The sequence below is a fragment of the Geospiza fortis genome, unplaced genomic scaffold (assembly GCF_000277835.1).
Source record: "Geospiza fortis unplaced genomic scaffold, GeoFor_1.0 scaffold450, whole genome shotgun sequence".
Classification (NCBI taxonomy): Eukaryota; Metazoa; Chordata; class Aves; order Passeriformes; family Thraupidae; genus Geospiza; species Geospiza fortis.
The window spans coordinates 544104-567406 of record NW_005054416.1 but is presented as its reverse complement, the minus strand read 5'-3'; the positions used below and the strand labels follow the sequence as shown (position 1 = coordinate 567406).

At 37.3% G+C, this 23303-nt stretch overlaps 1 protein-coding gene across 1 annotated transcript in view; it reads left to right on the top strand.

Moving 5' to 3' along the window:
• The window catches only part of SBF2 (SET binding factor 2), a 196342-nt gene that overhangs the window by 87388 nt on the left and 85651 nt on the right, over positions 1–23303 (top strand). Inside the window, exons 7-16 of the mRNA XM_014309240.2 lie at positions 9154–9286; positions 10314–10422; positions 11131–11244; positions 12035–12112; positions 13857–13970; positions 14493–14621; positions 15364–15462; positions 17667–17871; positions 20155–20264; positions 21761–21910. Of these exons, the coding sequence (XP_014164715.1) occupies positions 9154–9286; positions 10314–10422; positions 11131–11244; positions 12035–12112; positions 13857–13970; positions 14493–14621; positions 15364–15462; positions 17667–17871; positions 20155–20264; positions 21761–21910 (1241 nt within the window). The remainder of the gene's footprint in view (positions 1–9153; positions 9287–10313; positions 10423–11130; positions 11245–12034; positions 12113–13856; positions 13971–14492; positions 14622–15363; positions 15463–17666; positions 17872–20154; positions 20265–21760; positions 21911–23303) is intronic.

The following is a 23303-nucleotide window of genomic DNA, read 5'->3' as shown; positions in this document are numbered from 1 at the left end:
CTATAACAGGGAAATGCACTAAGGGTCAATGTGGTGCCCTTTCCACATCTTATCTTTATGAGATTTCAGTGATATGAACCAGAACTTTTTTTACTGTCAGGTTGTTTACAAACTTCTCACCCAGCTCACTCAGTTTCTTTCCTTTCCATGAAACATCATGTATCCTGTGATGGGAGCATATATCACTTTTGTTGGTTTTTAGCAGCATGTGTGAAATGCTACGAACATGTTAAATGTTTAACATACTAAAGCATGTTAAATGAAGACTGTTTTATTTAAGTGTATGCACTTCTAATCAGTGTTTGATCTTAATAAATTGTATAGTCTCCAGCCTATGGGGCCTGGCATCACATGAGTGGATGCTGTTGGCTTATGTTCTAGTTTCAGTTTAAATCCCACTGGCTGGTGAGCTGCAATTAGCTCCATAACCCAGCCAGAGAGAATTTACCATTCAAGCTTTCCAAGTAGATTTGTGTAGTCCACCAAAGAACAAATAGATTATGAAGGGATTTGATGTGGCATTTACTGCTAATGGGGCCTTACTGCTGCAAGAGCAGAACAAAAGGAAAGTGTTCTTTTAGATGCTGTTGGAAATAAAGGGACATTGTCATAGTGAGTTTTATATAGGGACTCTTCTGCACTTCCCAGTAAAGGCACTTTGTGGACAGTCACTGAGGCTTCATTTCCCCAGCAGCCAAGCAGATGATCCTGTGTGGAATGTCCATTTGCAGTTGCACAGTGCTGCCCCATCTCCTTTGCTGAAGTGGTGCTTGACTCAGCCATGCTGGGCAGTTTTATCTCACCAAGTTATCAGAAACTCTTTGGAGGGTGGAAGGAGGGAGGGTCCCATCTGTTTTGTGTCAGCAGTCTTAGGTTGTGGTTTGATGCTGTGGTTAAATCCTGATGGCCAAGGGCTGCAGTGGGCACAGACCCATCCCTCTGCTGGCCTGAGCTCACTCACTGCTCTGAGCTTTGCTGCAGGTGCAAGGGAAGCAGCAGCAGCATCCCTGCCAGGGAGAGCCAGAGATTCCAGTCAGGTAATGCCAAACCATTCCTTCAGTGCATCCTGCTCTGGTTCTGTTTGTCTGACACGTGGGGGTACCCTGGCTGCTTGGTCAGTGCCCCCTGAGATGCTGCTGCTGTGCTGGCAGGAGTCTGAAATGAGTTGGAGGCGCTGTAGTTCTTATATCCAATATTTCTTGCAGTGTTCCATGTTTTTCAGCCCAGCAAAGCACATAAAATGCTCACTTATATCCACTCTGAACTTGTATTACTCTTTTACTGAGACAAATCAGGCAGTAGTTTATTTTAAGCAAATTATAAATCTAAGAAAGAAAAGTTATGTGGCATAAGTAAATCAGCTTAAAGCTGTGTATTTGATAAAGTGATGTAGTTAATGAGCTATTTTTAAAAGAAAACACTTCAAATAAGAGGAAAAAAATTTACAGAGCAGTTTGCTCTATAATAATTCAATGAAATTTATTTAAACTATTAGGTGAAAATTTGTTTTGAGATATTTGAGAGGAGAGTTATTATCTATTCACAGCAGGACTTCAGAAAACACATCTCAGAAGAGTGTAAAGAAATTATTGTTTTTCAGAGATGAGCAAAATGTAAGCTCCAAAAAGCAAATGTCTAATAAATAGACAAAATTCAAAAAGACACAAAAGAAGCTTATCTCTGCTTATAGAAAATACTGAAAGGGATCCTCCTGGGAACAGATGGCTTTTCTTTCTATTTTTGCTGGTATGAGTGCAGGCAGAACTTTTCTCACTATTCCAAAGCAGGCTTGGCAGCTGTTTGTAAGAACTTGCAAAACTGCAATTTCCAAACTTTGGTGTTAATACTTGTGCTGAGAGGAAAATAAAAACATTTCTATAGACCTTTACTTCCATGTATTTGGTCTTAAAAATTCACATTTAAAGTTTTGCTCTTTAGTTGCATTTTGGGCTGAAGTATCACTGTCTCAGGAGGTCAGGAAAATCTCAGAGAATTTGACAAAATTTTTTTAAAATTCTGTAAATGTTTTGAAGAGAATCCAACATGATCTTTAGAAAAAATAAAGAGATTTTAAAATTTTTTCATGGTTACACTGTTTCACAGTTTCTTCAGTTGAATATTTGTTCTTTATGCTCCATGAATGTCAGCCAACAGTGGCTGAAGATTGCTCTTACAGAATATCCTGACCAGCCCCATCTGTCCCTGTTGGCTTTGCATTTATTTGGTTATGTTCACATAATGCTTCTGTAGTAATGTTCCTTGGGAAAGACTTTGTAGTCCTCAGACAGGAAACAGGTATGTTTGCAGTTCCTTGTGTATCCTTGACCATTTTTCCTGTGTACACTTCAAGAAAGACAATGCTCTTCTCATTCTTAGATATTTACTTTCTAAGGATCCTACTGGTATTACCCTCACTCTGAATTGCTTTGTTAAAGAACACTTTTTCTGCTTTGAGTGAATCCAGACAAATTATACAATCTTAGAGACTAATCAGGTTTCTCAAAAAGTTTTAATGCTCCTTTTGAATTTTAAAATGTCTGTTGGTGGCTGAAGAGAATCCTCCTTTACTTTCTACCATCTAGGAATCAGTTTGGATGGATGGTAAACTGCTCTGGTTTTGATTACTTAAATACATCAGCAGTTGCAAATAATTTCTCAAATCTCAAGTTTAGATTTGCTATCAGGATAATTTTGGCTAATCAAACTGCTAAAAATAATTTTTATAATATGTGCTTATTTTTATGACATATCATCTGATGTGTGTGGGCAAAAAGGTTTCACAAAACATTTGGTTTAAACAATAAAATCATCATTCTTGAAAGGGCAATTCTAAAGAATGAATGAAAGAAATTCACCTGTAAAAATTTCTAGAAATGTGGGACTCTTTCAGTAGCACTCTCTCAGCTCTACTCATGGAAATTGGGCAGCATTTCAATTCATTAGTGTGTATCCTTTATCCCAGTCCACTCAAAATCCTTTTACAGAATTTCATTGAGTTTCTCTTAGTGTGGACCTGTGAGGGTTATACAGAAATACTATATCCTGGTGTCAGTAATTATCCAAGTAATTAGCAATTAGTACACAAATGCCTAGTAATTATACAGGATTGCTGTTTACCTTTATTTATGATTTTGGAATAATAGATATTAATGGGATTAACACCCAAAACAAATAGCATCCTATTTTGATTGCCTTCCTAGATAACAAAATAACTAAGCAGAAGATGAGATGTGAAATCAGACAAGAAATTAAACCATATTTCAGCAGAATAGACTATTACTCAAATCTTAACACCTGTGTGCATATAGAGACACACAGTAGGAGAACAGAACCTTCTGGTTTAATTTGATATTTAACAGTTCAATATTTAGAAATAGTGCTTCCTCCCCTCCCTCTAGGAAAAAAAAAATTAGTCTCATATCTGATTTCTGTGAAGATTCTTCCATTTAAATAAATCTATTTTTTGTAGCATCTCTCAAACGTAACCTGTTTATATGGCCCAGACATACAATCAGTAGCAAACTTCTAACTGGTAATGCAGGTTATGTTTGTATATTTGTGTAGTTCAGCTTACCACCTTCACATGAAATTGGTATTTACCTCCCTGCCATGTGAATACTTTCTGTGTATGAAAGGGTTATTTGCCTGGTTTACCTTCCTCTGTCTTTTCTGCTTTGTCAAGAAAATTCACTTAACACAGTCACATTCATCTTGAGTTTATCAATCTCCCTTTGGGTATGTAAGCTTTAAAATACGTATAAGAAATGGTATTGCTCTTATCTTTTTCAGGGATGAAAACCTTATTATCTAAATCTTCTTTTAAAAATTGTATTTAGCTTTATCATTGTCTCTGGAAAAATAAAAAATTAGTGATCGTGTTCACTCAGTGTATTGGCAGAGTTGTATTTGGAGGCTCAAGAAAGCCAGAGGGCTTTTACTGCTTCTTTAAGTAGGTCTGCAGAGGGATTTAAGGAAACTGGCAATAATGGAGTGATATCAACATGCAAATGACAGACAGACTGACTGTTCTCTGAGCAGATCATATGCTGTGCTTAATCCCTGTTTCTTTGTGCCTGTGTGATTTAGGGTTTGGAGAACAACCGTCTGCTTGGCTCAGTGTAGACAGCGCAGAGTGGATACTGTTGAACTTTGAGGGAGTGATAGCTGGAGGAATATTTATCCATCAGCTGAAGACATCTTTTTTATATATATCTCCTCATTTTCACAGTCTTTTTGATAGCTTTTAATGATCAGTTGGCTTTTGTGGTGTTTATACCAGAATCTCTCTGTATGGTCCCCCTGTTTCCTCTTCCCACCCTCCCCAGCTGCTGGTTTGTAGGGAAGCCTTCATTCCACCCTTCTTACAAAGAACATGCAGAATTCATAGTTCAGATTCTGAATTACCTGCAGTTCAGTTCCCAAATCAGAAATGCATCTCTAAAAATGGAGGTTGGCTTCAGTAGTGCATGTCACACCCATGTTTCCTTCTGTGGACTCAGAATTGGGGATGAATTCATGAAATGCTGGATTCTTTGAGTGAGTCTCAGCTGAAGGCTCCATGCTGTAGGGATTGCTTCTCTTCCTCCTGAGTCTGACAAAGCCCAAGTAAGTAAATCTCTTGGGGTTCTCATCTGACTCATGTCCTCTGTTTCCCAGCCAGAAGCAGGATAAATTACCCCTCCCAAAGCTCTCTGCTGGCACAGGCAGATTGCTCCCCGCTTGTGAGCGAGCTTGGCTGGCATTCAGCCATGCAGTGTGCAGTCCTGCTCTAGTAGCAGACCTGCAGGCTTTCCTAAATGCAGATTGATCCTCACATGAGTGACATAGCAGTCATTTGGGTTTCACTCTGTGTACTTGACTGGAGATATTGTGTGATTTTTGGGTGGACAAATCAATGCAACTTGGCACAGATTACCTGTGTGAGTATTGAGTACAGTTGTTGCCTCTTATTTACTAGTTAAGCTTGTATTTTGGTCATTAGCAGAGTTATGCAGCCACATCTAAAAATAAATATGAAAAGAGTTTTGTTTTTCTCTACTCTTTTCCTAGTTATCTTTAGAGCCTGACACTGCCTGGCACAGAACTTGTACTATGCAGTCTCCAGTGGCCTTTCAGAAAGGCTTTTCAGGCTTTGTTGACCCATTTCCTGGATTAGTCTGGCTAAGTTATGGATTATTTTGTCTATTAAGCTTTTTCTTGTGTCCAGTAATTCAAGAATGGCATATTGGCATAATAATGTATTCAATTAGTTGAGTTTCTGAATCCATGTTTATAACTCTTTACAAAAGTCTCAAGAAGTAAGTGGTAATAATTTGATTTCATGCAATATAGAAGACAGTAGCTTGTCAAGTAGACTTTGTGTTTGGTGGTTTTTTTTAATCATGCTTAAATAAGTACTTAAATTCTAGAACAACAGGAAGCAGGCAGAATGATACATTTGTTGATGTAGGATGTCAGATAATTTAGTACAAATTACAGATTCTTTAAATACTTGAAAACAGTGAAGGTCAGGAAGCCTCCATTCAAAGTTTTCCAGCGTATGTATAATATTTTACAGGATGTCTGTCTGTGGACTGCAAAGGAGTAATCTGTAAAAATCAACTTGTTTGTTGTTTTTCATGTTGTCTATTTATGCCCTGACAAATGAGCATCGGATGTAGTGTGGAGTCTGCAGAGCAGCAGAGGGTTCAAGGTTACAGCCAGCCACGATTGTGTCCTGCAGCACGAGGAAACTGGGCTCAGGCTGTCATTTGGAATGGTTTGTTTTCAGTAAACAACTTGGAAGGCTTGGAACAACACCTTGGTGGCTTCCTCAAACAGATTCATCAATGGTTTAGAAAAGGAAAGTAATCAAAAGTCCTACTGTTCATAATTTGTTTGATTCTATCAGACAGAAATTTCCCTGATATTCCTGAGAAGATGCATTTCAAAGTACGTGTGGAGCAATAATCTTGTATTGAGTTAGTGGCTGTCATCTTGAAAATAAGAAAATTCCAGATTAGCTGCCCATATTGCACACTTAATTTATGTTATGTATTTTATATTCTTCTGTATTGCATACAGAGCATTTAGAGAAAGAAAGAAGGAAAGAAAGAGGGAAAGAGAAGCAAAACACTGGTACAAAGAAGCTGTGTGGGCTCCACAAGCTTTTCAGTCAGTGGAAGTGGTTAGCCTGGGTTTTATTGCCCAAGTGTGTTGGATGCTCTCGTTTGGTTTCTTGCATAGGTTCTGTAAGTAAAGCAGTGTTTTTCTCTAGCTCAGCACAGCTGGGGCTGCATCAGGTGCATTCATATCACAGTAAACATTTCATATTCACCTTCCATGGCCAGTTGGAGTGTAGTGAACAGCTGGGAGACCAACTCCCAGAATGCGGTGAAAATATGTTTGCAGTTTGTGCTCTGCTATGGGACATCAAGTTAAGCTGTGGGAAACAGTTGCTGAAAGCAGTCATTTAAATATCAACTTAGAGTGGGGCTGGTTAAGATGCACTGACAAATGCCTTTGTGGAGTACAAACTGAAGCTTTATCTGTGGCCACTAAAATGCAGCAAAACCAGACTTAATTTCCCTGGTGAAACTATGAAAGCCTCACAAACCATACCATCGCTGCTGAGTAATTGAAATGAATTTCTGTTGACTGACATCCAGAACCTTCTGTAAAAGATGCTGACAAAATCCATTTCTTACAGTGGTAAAAGCAAATAATAATCAGACAGATACACACTTTTAACATTATACAGGAGCATGAAGATTGCCTTTATTATTTACACAAAAGTGTATCATTTTACTAGTCCCTAGGAGAGACATCTACAACCACTGTGTTTAAATACTGTGAAGTACTTGCAGGTGTCCTCTTTACACATAAGAAAAATTCTGATTTCCTCTTCATTTATGCTTTTTGTTAGTAAAATTTTTGCAGAAGTGTTCAGTTGTTACGTACTCTGGAGGATTGAGTGTTGTTTTGTGTCTGATGAGGAAGCCTGTATTCAGAAGAGATTTGATATTAAAAATGCTGATACTAGATAAGTTTTATGACTTTCAAAGGTGTTAGAATTAAAATAGATTCTCCTTCTAGACTCTTGAATCATCATAATTCACAGCAAAATAATATCATTTAGCTAAAAAGGCTGGGTTTTTTTCACAGCTTGGTTTCAATTGAGTCTTTTACATCAGTGAATGAATGTCCTCATTCTTTCCAAAACAAAGTTGGAAGTCAATGACATCCAGAAAGTATTTTAGAACTCTCACCTTTCAGACCTCAGGTTTGGGTTTTAAGATGTGCAGACAGGAAAACCATCTCTTTCAAGAATTTTCAATTATATTGGAAGTATTTTGATGACAGGAAGGGCTTTTTTAGAGCATTTCATTGTACTGAATATTTTGAATATTTGTAAGGGTTTTTGGTATTATTTTCCTCAGTAATACCTGCCAAAATGTTATAGGTTTTTAGAGCACTGTTTGAAAAATCTTTCTATCTGATTGTAGGAAAAAATTGTCAGATGTTTAAAAAATAGCTATTCCTAGATGTCTTAAGACATTTGGTTTGGAATGAAAGGGAGTGAGAAGCCCAATTGAAAGCAAAAACTTAGTTTAAAACAGAAAGTATACTCCAAAATATTTTTTAAATTTTTCTGGGAAAGAAACAAGGGCAGTTCTGCATAAAAAGGGCAGTTTGACTTTTTAAATTTTTACTGAGACTTTTTCCAAGCAGGCAGCAGTTTCTAACCTTGTGTTCAGAGGGCACTATTTCCAGTTCCCTTCTAAGCATTCACTGCTGGATGCTGTTTCATTCACCTGAGGAAACAAATTGGAATTTTTATCATCATCCTTACCATGTGTGTTCCACAGCAGTTTGTTTTCTACTAGCACAATATTAATTATGCCACTGACAGTAATATCAAACATTTGCAGCAGTAATTCACTGAGCCTTGTAGCAAAGCCCTCTGTCCTCAGTCCTCTCCATCCTTTGGTTGTATGAGTTCTATGGGACTCTTGGAGAATGGAGTTTGGAAGCACAAGCTGTTATTTTGTGGTTTGACTTTTTTGTCCTTAGAATGAATTCTTCTTTTCCTAAACAACCCTCTCCAAATCTTTGTCCCACTGTGTTTGTGAACTGAGCTTTACTCCAGCCAAGAAAATCTGCATACATCATGAAAGAAAAAAGATTTGTCAAAGCATGTAATAAAAAAAATTACTTAGAAACCCAAAGTGTTAATTATCATGTGAATATAGTGGCTCTCCACAGTCACAGTTCTTTTTGGGGACACTATTGCTAGATAAGCAGTAGCTTTGGGACGGTAATACAGGCTGTCTTACTGATAACACAAGCCATGTCCTCAGGGAAACATCATACATTCCAGCATATTTCAGGAAATTTCATAAATTTCAGCATATCTCACATGTGTCAGGCATGTCTGCTTCTCAGGATGGGACTTTTTTTCTAAAGGAAATATATTTTTGGTTTTCCCTGAGAGCACATGGCTTTGTCTCTTAGGTAAATGACACTGTCTTAAAAAATCCCCAAAAGCATCCCATCATCTAATTCATGAGTCTTACCCTAAATCTAGTGGGATTTTTTAAAACATTCAGATCTTCCTTTAAGTATCTTTCTGATGATGAATACTCTCTTACTGCTCTCTTTTAACCTCTTGACTCCTAGAATGGATAAGGTATGAATGTATTCACTAGGAATCTTTTCATTTGCTTTGGAACTTGGCAGTATGATGTTATTTTTTCCCCCCTGCTTGGAGTTACAAAGAGGTTTAGAAGTTAAGCCTGGATCAGTGACCATAATTGAGTGCTGGATACACAGAAGTCCAGCAGTATGCAGAAGATGCACATAATGCTGTTTGAAGCCATTATTAAGCATTGCTGGGATTTGTGCTGAGAAGTGGAAATCCTTGCAAGTGGTATTGAAAGGGAGATGTAATACAGTATATCTGAAATGTAGAAATACATTCAGATAGTGTTATAGCAAGCTGAAAAACAGAAGCTGCACTAGTCAAATAAAAGGTAGAAAAACGTGAGACTTGGCAATTTATGTGTTTATCATACGCTTTTTGAAAATCCCTCCAGAAAATGGTACATTTTAATGTAATTTTGAATTTTTTTGGCATGTTGTTACAGTTCTTTCTTATTATTTTATTTTTTTAAGGAATCCAAAATGTACTCAGCTTATTCTGTGCCGTGCTTACAGAAAATAAGGTTCTGTTTCACTCAGCAAGTTTTCAAAGGCTCAGTGATGCCTGTAGGGCTCTGGAGTCTTTGATGTTTCCCCTCAAATACAGGTGAGTTAATTTTGGTTTCCTTGAACTCGTTAAATAATTTTATAACTCATTTTGTAACTTTTATTACAAACACAAATACAATTTTTTACAAAAAGAAATTACTTGTATTTTCTGTTTGTCTCACACAAAAGGAGTTGTGCTATAGTTGGTAAAATAAGCAAAGCTATTAATGATGCAAATCCTGGTGTATACAAATCATTAATAAAATCTGGTTGCATCATGGCAGTGGAAACAAGGGAGAAATTCCACCTGCAAATGTAGGGTAGAAACACTCCTCACAACCCAGAAGATTCTGTAGCTCAAAGATAGCAGCTACATTAGTGTGTATCAGTTTTAAGTCACTGACAAATGTCCACCAGAGAATGAATTTAAGTCAACAAATCCTCTCTGAAGTCAACTGATCCTCTCTAAAAAGCCACAGGTGGATCCAGAATTTTGAAATGGAAAACTTAATGTCAATCAATTTGGGTTTTTTTAAGGAAGAAAACATCTAATTCTGACTCACCCGTTTCAAACTATGCTTGTATTTTAAAAGCTTGTTTTATTTAAAATATTTCAGATGTTGATTTCATTATAATATACAATAAGAAGGAAGAACTGGAAATTGAGTTTTGGAATGTGTTTCTTAATGTTTAACTAGTAATAAATGTAAACTTTTAATAACTATAAATTAGGCGTAGAAATTCATTGATCAATTTAGATCTGGCTCTTGATGTTGTTTTGATGAACACACAGAGTTTTTTAAATTGTCAAACCAAGTAAACAGTGCCTGAAATGGTGTTGTTTAGTTGTCATTTCAAGATGAAAACCAAATATTTCCTTTAGAGACTTCTTATAAAATGATATTTTACAAAAGGCTGAAGTGTAGCTATATGGCCACAAACGAATCATGTTTTTGAAATGAATGTATTGTTTATGACTTTAGTGTTCCTGATTAACAGGAAGATTTTTTTTTTAAAGAAAAAAGTTGCCTTATGTGAAAGGATACCCAGAAGCTTTTATTCTATTTAATTTATTCTTTTCACAGTTATCCCTACATCCCAATTCTCCCTGCCCAGCTGCTGGAGGTTCTCAGCTCCCCCACACCTTTCATCATTGGGGTGCACTCTGTGTTTCGCAATGACATCCACGAGCTGGTGAGTATTGCTGCCCTCCCAGCCCAGAGCCTGCCCTGGGCTCAGCTCTGAGCCCTCCTGGGTGCTTTGGAGCTGTTTGTGGGAATCAATCACATATCTTCAAAATATTACTCTAAGAAAGCAAGACGGTCAGGAGAAGAAAAAAGAGAAAAAGCGTAATTTTTTTTATAAATACATTGAGACTGTAAAGTAGAGGGAAATTATTTGGTTCTAGTGCAGGAGGGAGAGGAATGGATCCATTTCTGGCTTTGTCATCTATTTGTCCTGAGTTTGGATTTTCAAGTGTATTCTCAATTGTTCTATTTTACCCTTTTTAAGTATGTGTTTGGAGGAACTGAAACAGAGTTGCAAAAGGTGGTTAGAAACATAAAATTTTACTTCTAGATGCCCTCACTGTGTTCCTTTGCAAACAGCTTATTAGATATCTCATGTCTCTGAACACAGACCTGGAACATCCAGAAACAAAAGTCACTTTTGAAAGTTTAGCCTAATTTCATTTTCTTTGGTTTAATTTCATTTTTCAGGGCTAGATTCAGTAATAGAAAGTATTTGGAGTATTTCCTGTATCTAAAACATTCTGTACATTAAAGTTGGTACTGTTTTAATTTGTTTCTTTAAACTTATGTGCAGATCATTGTGCAGAAATTTGAACTGTTGTGCTTTTTAAGCTATGCTCACTGTATGCACTTTTACTATTTGTCCTTACAGTTAGATGTAATCATAGCAGACCTGGATGGAGGAACAATTAAAATTCCTGAATGTATTCATCTGTCCCAGCTGCCAGAGCCACTGCTACACCAGACTCAAATGGCACTTTCTCTGGTATGTTTAGATAAAATCCCCACTTTTCACTCTCTTACCTATTTGTAGAGAATGAAAAATTTCAATATTAAACTTTCAAGCACACGGGAAATGAGATTTGATAGAATGATTCATGCATCATTCCTGTTTTTAGAAGAGTTAATTCTCTGTAGTTCAAGTTAATATTGTCAGTAATGGAAATCTAAAATGTCTTTTCACTGTTCAAGAGGTGGAGGTTTTTCCTTTATAATGATTTTTAATAAGAGTATTTGAGCAGCATTATTACTACTCAGTTCTGCTGCCTTTGTGTTTATAAATTAATTTCAACTGTACATTTTCTTGAAATTTAAAAAATTAATAACACTTTAAATTTTATCTGTGTTATGACTCTGTTTCAGAATTTAGGAATGATGGATTCTACATTAGTGAATTGCCATAAAAAGTACTTCAGTTTGTGTTTTGGCTGTCATTGTAATAAAATAGAAATCACCTTATTTGGAGGCTTCTGAGCAAATCTTGTCTTTAACAGAAAGATTTTTAGTCTGTTAATCTGTTTTAGCTGGATTGACTCTAAAATCCCTAATGGTATTGATCAGTTTCATGGACTGTAACAGGAGTTTTTGATAAATAACTCACATGTAGAAACCTGAAGCTGAGAAGTTAATTCCATTTTTATTTCCATATAGTCTTCACAATTTAACTCAATTTATTACTTGAGGTACTCAATGTCAGTGAATTTGAGAAAGGAAAAAGAAAAGTCTTTTTCTCAGCAAAATGAAGGAAAAAAGATTATGTTTTCAAAATTCTCTAGGTTTTGCATCCTGATTTGGAAACAGCAGATTATGCATTCCCTCCCCCACGAACAGCTTTATCACACTCAAAAATGCTGGTAAGATTTCTGTCTTATTTTCTGTGTCTGACTTTCATAAGTGGAAAACTGTTGAAATTTTAGACTAGCTTCCTTTTAAGAATTTTTGTTTACTTTTCCATATATTTATAGTATTACTGAGGGAGCAAAGAAATGCATTTTTCCCTCTAATAGCATTCTGATGGGCTAGAAGTTTTATAAAATCCAAAACCCAGTTCAATTTAAGAACACACATTGGGGCTTTTTGGGCAGATATACTTGAAAATGTGAAACTCTTAGGTGGTACAATGTATTTGTTGTACTTATTTCTGGCTTTAAGATTGAGATTTTTCATTGCTGAAGACAGGTAATGTCATCCAGACTTCATCTAAACTAATGGAAGATTTCAGCTAAGATCTCAGTTTGTATAGGAAAGTTTCAAATTAATATAATTTTGTATCAAAATGAGAATTTTGTTAAATCTGAAAGAAATTGCCATGTTTTCAAGTAGTCAAAAAAGTCAGGGTACAAATGTACCTGTTAAAATGCTAGAGAGCAGCAGAAAGTGAGCATGTTTGTCAGTAAAGTAAGCCATACAAAATTTAAGTTAAAAATAGAACAACATGGATCATGTTCCAGTGCAGAATAAACAACCGTCTAGTCATGGTTGTTTATTCTGCAATAATATATTCCAGCTTTATATAATCTTATATATTCCTTTTATCTTTAAAAATAAATTCCAGGCTGTAATTTACTTAATTTGGTTGTTACTTAACTGATGAGCTGGTTATCTGATAGTAAATATTGTGTGTAATATTTAAAATTAGACTTTGTAACATACCACCACAAAACCTGAGGTACTAAAAGAATTTTTGGGATCTCAGGTTTTTTGAGATGGCTGCTGAGATAAAATAACAGGCTGGCCCAGGTTTTGATGTCAGTCTTTAGTGGCATCTGGGCCAGGTGGAGATGTCACTGCCCCAGCTGTTCACATAATTGCCATTAATCTGGTGGTGTGTATTTAAACACTCTCTTAAATAAATAAACCAGGACTTTAAAGCCCTACTGTTTTAAACTTCTTACAGTAACTGCTGGCAGCAGCAGCAGCTGCCAACCATGCCACTATTGTTAAAGGCTGCGGCTGCGACCACAGGCGAACCTTCCAATAAGGCATTACCAACGGGTACTCTTGTAATCTGGTGGTGTGTATTTAAACACTCTCTTAAATAAATAAACCAGGACTTTAAAGCCCTACTGTTTTAAACTTCTTACAGTAACTGCTGGCAGCAGCAGCAGTGGCACTTCAGGCTCCTGTTGTTCCCTGCTGCCCCTGCCCACTCTGAAGACACTGCTTGTGTAGTGCTTCAAAGCCACAGTTATTTTAGGGAATGAATCCAGGCTAAAATAGCCTTTTTCCTTTATTTCACATCAGGTTTCTCTCATGGCAGCTCATTTGAGTGGTTCAGGACATGAGCACCCCTCAGCCCCCCTGGCTTTGCCCAGAGCTTGTGCTGCAGGCACAGCAAAGACCAGCAGGGGTGGAGGGTGGCTGTGTGCAGGATCTGCCATGGCCATCTGGGCACAGGGCAGGGCATCCTGGTGGCCTTTAAGTCCCTTCCAGTCCCAGCCATTCTGTGGCACAACCTCATCCCTGTACAAATATCTCTGCTTCATGTGCTGCACTGCTACGCTCATGGAAATGTAGGCATTTCTCATCCAGATTCCTACAAAGTCTGGAGAAATTTAGGATGTGATGATGCTTTGACAATTCAATTCCTGCTTGCAGGACAAAGAAGTGCGAGCAATCTTCCTCAGGCTCTTTGCACAGCTCTTCCAAGGATACAGGTCGTGTCTTCAGCTGATCAGGATTCATGCTGAACCTGTCATTCACTTCCACAAGGTAAAGGAGGAGCAGTTCTGTGTATTTATGGTGTTCCTTTGTACCATGTTATTCCCACAAGCCTGCCTTTTGAACAAGTGGTGAAGTTTAAAAATGTAAATAAAGTTATCTCCATGTGATAAGCACATCATTTTGGCACAGCACAATATCAGTCTGTTTTAGTGGGACTAATTGCAGGGACAGGACAGAAATGTACAACAAAGTTAACACTGAAATTTAATACAAATAAACATTTAAGGAATCGCTGTGGAATTTTGAAAACTTCTGTATGTAATAACACACTGCTTGAAGGTACTAGTTTTCTCGTTTATTGCCTGTGAGATTTAAAAAATGTGTGCATCAAATTTCAAATTTTTAGGTATAAAAGATACTATGTACAGTAGAAAATTTAATTAGAAAGTACCACTTACTAGTATAAGCTGATAGGCTGGTGAAAATGTTTAACTAATGTGTTACAGTTGTTTGTAATTGTAAGTTTGATGCTGATTTAAAAAGGTGAATTTTTTTCTGGTTTTGTTGCAGGCAGCCTTCTTGGGCCAGCGAGGCTTAATTGAGAATGACTTTTTAACCAAAGTGCTCAATGGAATGGCATTTGCTGGCTTTGTGTCAGAGAGAGGTCCTCCCTTCAGAACCTGTGATCTTTTTGATGAGGTGAAAACTGTTTCTGTATTCCCAAGTAAATTACAATTTACTGTGATATTTCAGCTTGGGAAAAACTACTGGAATTCTTCTGAATCCCCAGTGTTTATTATATCAAGTTTATACTAATATCTCAACTCTTATTTTCTGCTAAGGAGATATTTCTAGCTTACTTCTGTAAAATTATGCCCCCTCATATGTATGAAGTTAAATAGTTGTATACATTTTGGTAATGCTGTTCCTGTTGTCAGATCTGTAGCTTCATAATGCATTGCATGTGCTAGTACAGAATTATTTTCAATAATTTAATTATATTCTCTGAAATGTTAACAACCTCATAGAGAAATATTACATTAAATACATATCCAAGAATGTAAACTGAGACCAAAAAAATTCATTTTAAAAAGCAATGCTATAGTTTTTACTGCGTTGGTTTTGAATTAAAGGTAGAGTAAAAATAGAGTGTGATACTAATTCTGTGTTGTAGTATTAGTGCCTATGAGGAATTTGGATTGAGGTATAGAAATGGGAAAGGATTGGTTTAGGTACGTAGGACTTTCTGTCTGGTAACAAATGCTGCACATGGAACTGAAAATGTCTCGTGTTCCAGAGCAATGTGACCTCACACATTTTTCAGTGTTCAGCTTTCTTTCCTTGGTTTCAATTTAAGATTAACATTTCACAACATAAATATGAAATAATTTTTTTTCAGTTGAATTATCAATATTTTTATTCTTTCTCCTTTTAAAAAAAGTTGGTGGCCTTTGAAGTCGAAAGAATTAAAGCTGAAGAGGGCAATCCACCAAAAATGATAAAGCATGTTAGAGAACTTGCAGAACAGCTCTTCAAAAATGTAAGTTGTCTGTACCTGCTGCATCTGGAGAGTTGAGATGGTAACATTGAAAATCTGATTTCTCAGATTGATCCAGTGTCCAGAAAATGGAAGTGACTGCTTGTGTAGTCATCATCTACATTATGGCAACAGACTCTGGGACTTCAAAGATCATTAAATTTGTACATGCAAAGGAAATTCAATGTAATACCAGTGGTTTATTAATGCTAATATTGATTTAGATATAGGTACAACTACTTATCTGTTTTTAGTGTGTATTCACATAAGGTTTGTAAACTGCTAATTTTCTCTGCTGCAACCTGTCTATGCCAAATACATCTCTTCCCTCTCAACAGTTTTCCATATGAAAATTATACATTTATAATGTGTATAATATAATATACATAATACATACATATTATCCAGTGTGGCATAATGTGTACTTTCAGCAGTTCTTTCCTGACCCAGTCACCCTGGTCTGCATGCTCAGCAGGCATGATTTCATGTTTTGCAGCCTCTTTCTTGAACAACTCCATTTCCAGTTTAATTTTTGCCTTCATATCATGTTTATTTTACATAAAGCTTTTATAAAGTCTCTTACCATTCCATTAGCTGGTTCTGGGATGGGTTTTTTTTTGTTTGTGGCTTTTAGGTTTTTTGTTTGCTTTGAGGTTTGTGGGCTTTTTTGGCATAGACTGATCTCCCTCCCCCTCACACTTCTGTGGTTACTCAGACTCCACAGGGCATTATCTAATACACCATCAGCTGACACCTTTGTCACCCTTTCTTTTCTACATCCCACTTCCCCAAAACTGTGGTTTACATCTACAATTCTGAAAAAAAACCCACAAGAACTACCAAATGCTGCAAAGTTCTAGGGTTTCTTTTGTGTTCTGTGTGTCTTTTCTGTTGATGAGATATATTTATATCATTGTGACTGACCTGCTCCTTCACTACCACTAAGTCAGTGACTTCACAGGAGCACACAGTGGTATTCACTAAATCTATGACTTTGTGCATTGAGAATTCAGATTTCTGGTAGTTTGTGCATGCACCTGTCTTTGACTAAGCATAGGTGATGAGTAACACTGCTTAAGCTGTGCCTGGAGCTGCCTGATTTTAAACAGACTGCTTGATGTATTTTGACATCTTGTTTCACAGTTTTAATAATCACAATATTGTAGCTGTGGCAGTTTAGATACAAAGGAGAGACAAGGTCTGTTGGGGGGAGGTAATATTTGCATGAGTCTGGCTGGCACAGGTGGACAATCCAAGGCATTGGACCTTCAATTAGCCCAATAGCATGTACATCTGACGTGACATTTGTGATGTCCAAGATAAAAGTAACTTTTCCTCCTCTCACTGAAATGGATTTTGGAACAGTTACTCTCCTTTTCTGGAGTTTTCTGCCCTCTGCCTTCTGTTATTCCCACCTGAGTCTGTGTTCCCTTTCTCTTCCTTGCTTCCCCTGGCATCTGCTGCTCTCATGCCCCTGGATTTTTGTCTTGTTCCATAAAATTTTCCTTTGCCGAGAATGCATGTGGCTAAGTAGCTGTTCTGTTTTGTCTGCTATTTCTCAAGTTGATGCACTTGATCTCCTTGTTGCCTCTTACTCCTATAAACAACAGTATTAAACTCCTGTTTACAAGTTTTCTTCAAAACTTATTGTGCATTTACAAGAGAGCCCCCATTGATGGATAGCACTCTTTGGCAGTGGTATGTAGCCAGTAACAGCATAGAGTCAAATTGGACAGCGGCAAATTCAGATGGGATTAATGGTAACCCCAGAATAACTGAATGAAGAGATGAAAATATCCCATTTTGTTTGATTACTGCACCCTGGAAATGTGAGCTGTGATCCTATGCATGGTGGTGGATAGTCTCTCTGATGAAGAGCTTGACTGTCACACCAGTTTATATTCAAGTCCTTAATTAATTTGCATAAAATCAGCCGAGTTAAGCAGGGATTTTCTTTTGCACTTGTTTTGAATTTTGCACATTGACAAAAATAAATTATAAAAGCCTTTAAGAAAGTTGGAAATATTAAAGTTAATGAGTCAATGGCGATATGAATATGAAACATTTTATTGATCATCTGCATTAGATGTTTGACTTCGTAATCTTTCCGATATGGGAGACTCTCCAAACAGCAGCAAAATTCGGTGAGGCAGATGGTAACACGGCAGGATTGATTTGGTGTGTGACCCTTTGCTCTTGCCCTGCAGGAGAACCCCAACCCCCACATGGCGTTCCAGAAGGTTCCGCGGCCCACGGAGGGCTCGCACCTGCGCGTGCACATCCTGCCCTTCCCGCGCATCAACGAGGGCCGCGTGCAGGAGCTGCTGCAGGAGGGGCTGGCCAGGAGCCAGGGGGCACCCCCTGCCACCCGCGGGGACAAGAAGTGCGTGGTTCCAGCAGGTCCCCCTGTGGGTATGTTCATTTGTGCCCCGTCCTGCCTGGTTCTCGTGGGTGGTTAGCATTTCTGCAATGTGTGTTGTGTTAATATTGTATTTATGGTGATCGTGGCAAACTCTGGTGTGTAAACTCCAGTGTTTGCCTTTGCCATTTTAAAAGCCCTTTTTTATCTGCCTTTCCTAAGGCAGATATTATATTATCTGCCTTCTTCCTTACTAAGAAGTCAAGCATCCAGAAAGTGAGGGGTGTAACTGCTAACAACAAAAGTGGATTTGATCTGAATTAGAGTTTGAGTTGAACAGTTAAACTAGATACTGAGTTGAACAATTAAACTCGATATTGTACTCAGCCAGGCCTGTTAAATATCACCATAGGTCACTTGTATCACTGGCTGAACCAAGCTTTGAAACATTTGAGTTCCTCCTCTGATACCCAGTGAAAGGCATGTAAATTACTGGAAAAAGGCAAAGAGCAAAGCTCAAAAGAAATATACCTATATTTAAGCATAAAGAGAGATGTGGACATTGTAGGCCTGTTATTTTAATTTTAATGCCAGAAAGTTCTATTATTCATAGTCATACTCATCGTTGTGAATGGTGGCATAAATCAGTATGGTTAGTCAACTTGCACATGAAGAGCTTGCAAAACTTTTGAAGGATGGGCTAAGAATTCAAATCCATCTTTTAAAATTACATATCTAACCACAAGACTCCAATGAATTCTTTCCTTCTCTGCTGCTTTTCTTCAAATAAGGTATGGCGCTTGCATAGGCAGCATCGCCTGACTAGGCAGCAGCTCTTCAGAAATTAATTTGGGAACTTTAATGACTGTAGGGCAAACATGACCCAACTATATCAAGCTACGGCAAAAAAGCCAAACATCTTAGTAGGATGTATAAACAGGAGTGCAGTCAGTGAACCCCATGGAGAAGTCTTTTCACTGTGCTCAGTAAGATCAGCTGGATGTTTGTGTCCATGTTTGGACACTGGAAGGCTGTCTACATTTTTGGTTCTGTTGGAGGGAGTCCATAAGAAAGCAACAGGAATGACCAGTGGTCCAGAGAATGTGACCTACAAGGAAAGATGGGGAGTTGTTTAGACTGAAAACTAGGAGACTGAGGGGACACAGAATAGCAGGCTTCAATTATACAAGAGACAGTGAGAAAAAGAAGGGAAATAATCTGTGATGATAAGAAATAATGGGTTTAATTGCAGCACAAAAATAGAGTTATTTGTCAGCAAGGCATGGTAAAATGAGGATGGTGAGGCAGTTGAGTGGATTTCTTGCGCAGCCATGGAGTCTCTCTTATCACAGAATATTGAGAACATATTAGACAAACATGAGAAATAACATAAATAGAGTTGATCCTGTCTAGGGACAGCAGGGTGAACTAGATGGCCTCTTGAGGCCCTGCCCAGGCCTGTTTCTCTTTGGGTTTATGCAAGAAGAGGATGAACTCTCTTCACCTGCCTTTGCTGTTGGCTGTATCATTGAATCTGGTGCTTACAGAAAATGTAAAGGATGTGTGGTTGTGTTCTGTTGTCTTTCTTCAATAGGCTAGTTGCAAGAGAAGGGATTTTTTAAATAAATTAATTTCTGTGTCAAAGCAGGGGGTTTGCTGTTTTTTTAACTAAGGAACAGCTTTCGCTCTTACACTCCCTGCTGAATTGTGTCTCAGAATCCTTGGAAATAAGTAGCTCATTATTACCTACTAGAAAGGCATATCCTGAATTTAGATACTATTTATTTGATATTATAGAGAAAAAGAGAATGTTAGTTCTTGCTTTCTGCATTTTGTTGAAAAATAAGGGCAAAACAGTGGATTAAGAAAATAAGATCTCAACAGTTTGGAATCAAGATAAGAGAACAGGTTTGTCAGGTTTAATTCCATGTTGCAGAATTCTTGTCCTGGCCATCTAAAAATAGTTATCTACTGCTACAAAATATGCAAGGCTATGTAACTCACTGCAGATCACACACATTTATTATTAATTTGTGTTTATTTATGTATTTCATCAGTATGTTAGAGGTTATAATCTCTTTGTACCTGTATGAGACAACAAGAACAAACAGTTAAGAGAATCAGCTAATCCAGTTACAATTCAGAGCACTCTCCTTTTCAGATGGAATAGGAAAACCAGAGAGTTGGGATCTTGTGTTCCCATCTGCCTGCAAATGGTATTTGCCTAACAGAATAAAAGGGAGGACACAGTAATTATTTTTTTAAAGAAATTTGTGGTATTCTTTGTGGTTCTTGCAGACATTTCACAGATGTATATTCTTCTTTTTCTTTGTTAGTTTCCATAATGGAAAAAGGAAGCACAGTTTTCAACAGTGCTCAAAGGCTGGAAGTTGTTAGAAACTGCATCGCGTTCATTTTTGAAAACAAATTTCTGGAGACTGAAAAGGTAATAAAATGAAATTTTAATTCTCCCAAATTACTCTCTGTTCTGTTAATGAGCAAATGGAGACTGGCCTAATCACAAAGTACATTTTGAAGTCTTGCTACAAATGCTAAGGATTATTTTGACCATTTAAATGAATGAACTAAGCAATAAAAATCATCATCTAAATACAATATTGTGTGTAATATGAGGCTAATGGATTTGAAAACCTGGTTTTAATCCTACATGGGTGAGTTGAAAACCCTTTTTGCAAAATTCATTACTGTTACAAGTAGCATTGTCCACATAACTTTTTTTTTAAGAGGTGGATGTATATTGGTCTAGCAGCATTAATTAGAAGAAATGCAAACAAAAGGCACACATATGTGCTTTGGTGTTTAACAGCCAATGCTCTTTGGAAATTTTCAGTACAGTCAATTTTGCTGGTTTTAAAAGCCAGTAATTTGATAGAACTCAGAGATGAATATAAATATTTGGCATGTCTGCCTTCACTGAAATGTGCTAGTGAATTCTTATCGCTGACATTCTTATTTTCTCTTCACTGAGAAGTCGCCAGGTTTTGTAGATTCTGTCCATAGAGTTTTCTGTTATTGATTGTAGAACAATCACTCAAACTTACAATCAAATCTAATTCTACATCTGAAAATGACTGTAAAATTATTTTAAGAAATTTTTTGGCTTCTCAGGGAAGTATCACCTGTATATCTGTGATGCTGTGCAGATCAAGATAGAAAATGAGCTTTGCTTGATTTACAAGTTACGGTGTCAAAATGCACATGGGAAAAGTCCTAATCAAGTGTGTAACTCTTTAAAAGAGTTTTCATCCAAGCAGAGCACAGTAGTTTTTAAACTCATTCAACTTCCAGACACATGGGCAAGTTCAGTGGGTTTTTTGTCCCTCTACATGGTAAATTTTTCCTTAGCAAATTGGCTGCCTTTTCTTACTTACCTGTTACCTCCAGCCTAAAGGGCCACAGCTGATAGTCAGTGTTGTAGCATTTGCTGCATTTTTAAAACTTTGATGTAAACACTCTGGTGGCCCTGGTTTAGGATAAACTGCATGACAATCTAGTGGCCTTACTGCTATGAGAGCTATGCCACTCCTTAACCCATTTGTCATTCATTGCTTATCTCAAAATCTGCTGCTCAGCCTTGACAGGCAAACGCCAGTCCTGCCTGCCTGTATTGCTTTCATCCACAATAATCCATTTCTGATTTCACATCCATTCAATGCCTGTCCACATTAAAGGATTTCTATTTACAGATGTAGGTGAGAAATGCTGTTTAATGCATTTGGAAAAAAAAATGGGAGAAATTTAGTACTTGGTAGCTCAGGCTAAAATCACCCATTATGTGAAAGTTTGATAGTCAAACTAATGGATAATTTCCAGAGTTGTTCTTTACTGTCACTTGCAGTTTCTTAATAAAAAATGAATGCTGTTCAGTATGAGTAGTGGCACTGAATTGCATTTCCATCAGTGAGATGTTGCTCTCTGCAGACCCTGCCTGCAGCCCTGAGAGCCCTGAAGGGCAAAGCAGCTCGGCACTGCCTGACACAGGAGCTGGGCCAGCACGTCAAGGAGAACCGAGCCATCCTGGACCACCAGCAGTTCGACTACATTGTCAGAATGATGAACTGTGCTTTGCAGGTACAGTATGGCAGGGCTTTGGCCTTGGTTGTCTTTGTCTTCTTTAGGATTAGGATAAGCAAAATTGCTTAGAGGGTTGTGAAGAAGCAAAATAATTAAATTACTCGACCGCATCCTACAGTGATGTAGGAGATACTACTTGATGGTGGATTGAAGATATTGTGTTGTTGAAAGAGTAAAACACTCAGGTCTGTACAGATTGGCTTGATATGACAAGCAGAAAGAAAACTGTTCCCATTATTATTAATTTAGATACAATTTAGTTTTGATAGGTAGTGAAATGATTTAACTTAATGGCTTGAAGTGCTTTTTCTTAAATGAGTGGGTCTTGGCTTTTCCAGGTGAGTTTCAACCCAGAGTTCCTAAAATGTGTATCAACACTGGTCACTTAAAATTCCCAGAAGTTTGTCTTCCTTGTTTAAACAGAGTTTAAGAAAGCATACTTTCTGCTTCTGTGACTCGTGGTGGCAGTTCTGCTTGTCACAGTTTGTCAGAAACTCACTGCAAGTGTTTGCAGTTCATCTCCAAAGTTAATTCTACTGACAAATTATTATGTGTTGAATAAGCATCAACATATGGTGGCAGCTACCTATGAAAGTAAAATATGTGGGTGACTTCTTTTGACTTTCATTTCAATATTTGGTCTGTTTTACCTTCATTTGTTCTCAATTCATCATCTGAAATATTTTATAGACTTAAATGTTTTCTTACGTGTCTCTTGTCTGAGAATGTAGAGGTATTTTTATTAATTTGTAATGTGATCACATTTGGTTATAATTTTTCTTTTTTTGACCCTGTCTAAGTTATTGTATCAAATTAGGGACTTGATGGAGGCCTTAGTATTTTAATCCCACTCTCCTCTAACCTAAAACCCACTGAAATTATTCTGCAACAATTTATAAGAGGTTGACCCACATTTTTTAAAAGGTGAGTGCTAAATGCCACTTTCACTGAAGTGTAGAAATAAATTAACATTGACTGAGCAAATGCTACCTGGGCTCACCATCAAATGCAGGTTTTGCTGTCTGTTGCATTTCTTGTTTGTTCACAGTAAGATATTTTTGTACAGTTGTGAAAGAAGTTCATCTTTGAGCATTGGTCTTAAAAGCAAAACTACTGCAGTCAGCATATGGAAACTGAAGTTGACTGGCTAAAATTACACAGCACCTAGAATCTGCTTTTTGACACAGTTCTTCACCTTTTCCAAGCCCTAAATTTAGCCTTAGAGTTGGAAGAAAAATTAAATTTATCTGTGAAACTCTATTTCTCTGTCCAAAATCATGACTAATGGAATATTGCACCTGCTGTATATTCCAGAGTTAGAAATTTTCTTTCAATCCAGAAAGCAGGATTGTCTGGAGAAGTCACGGATTTTGCTTCTACTTTTTCAATC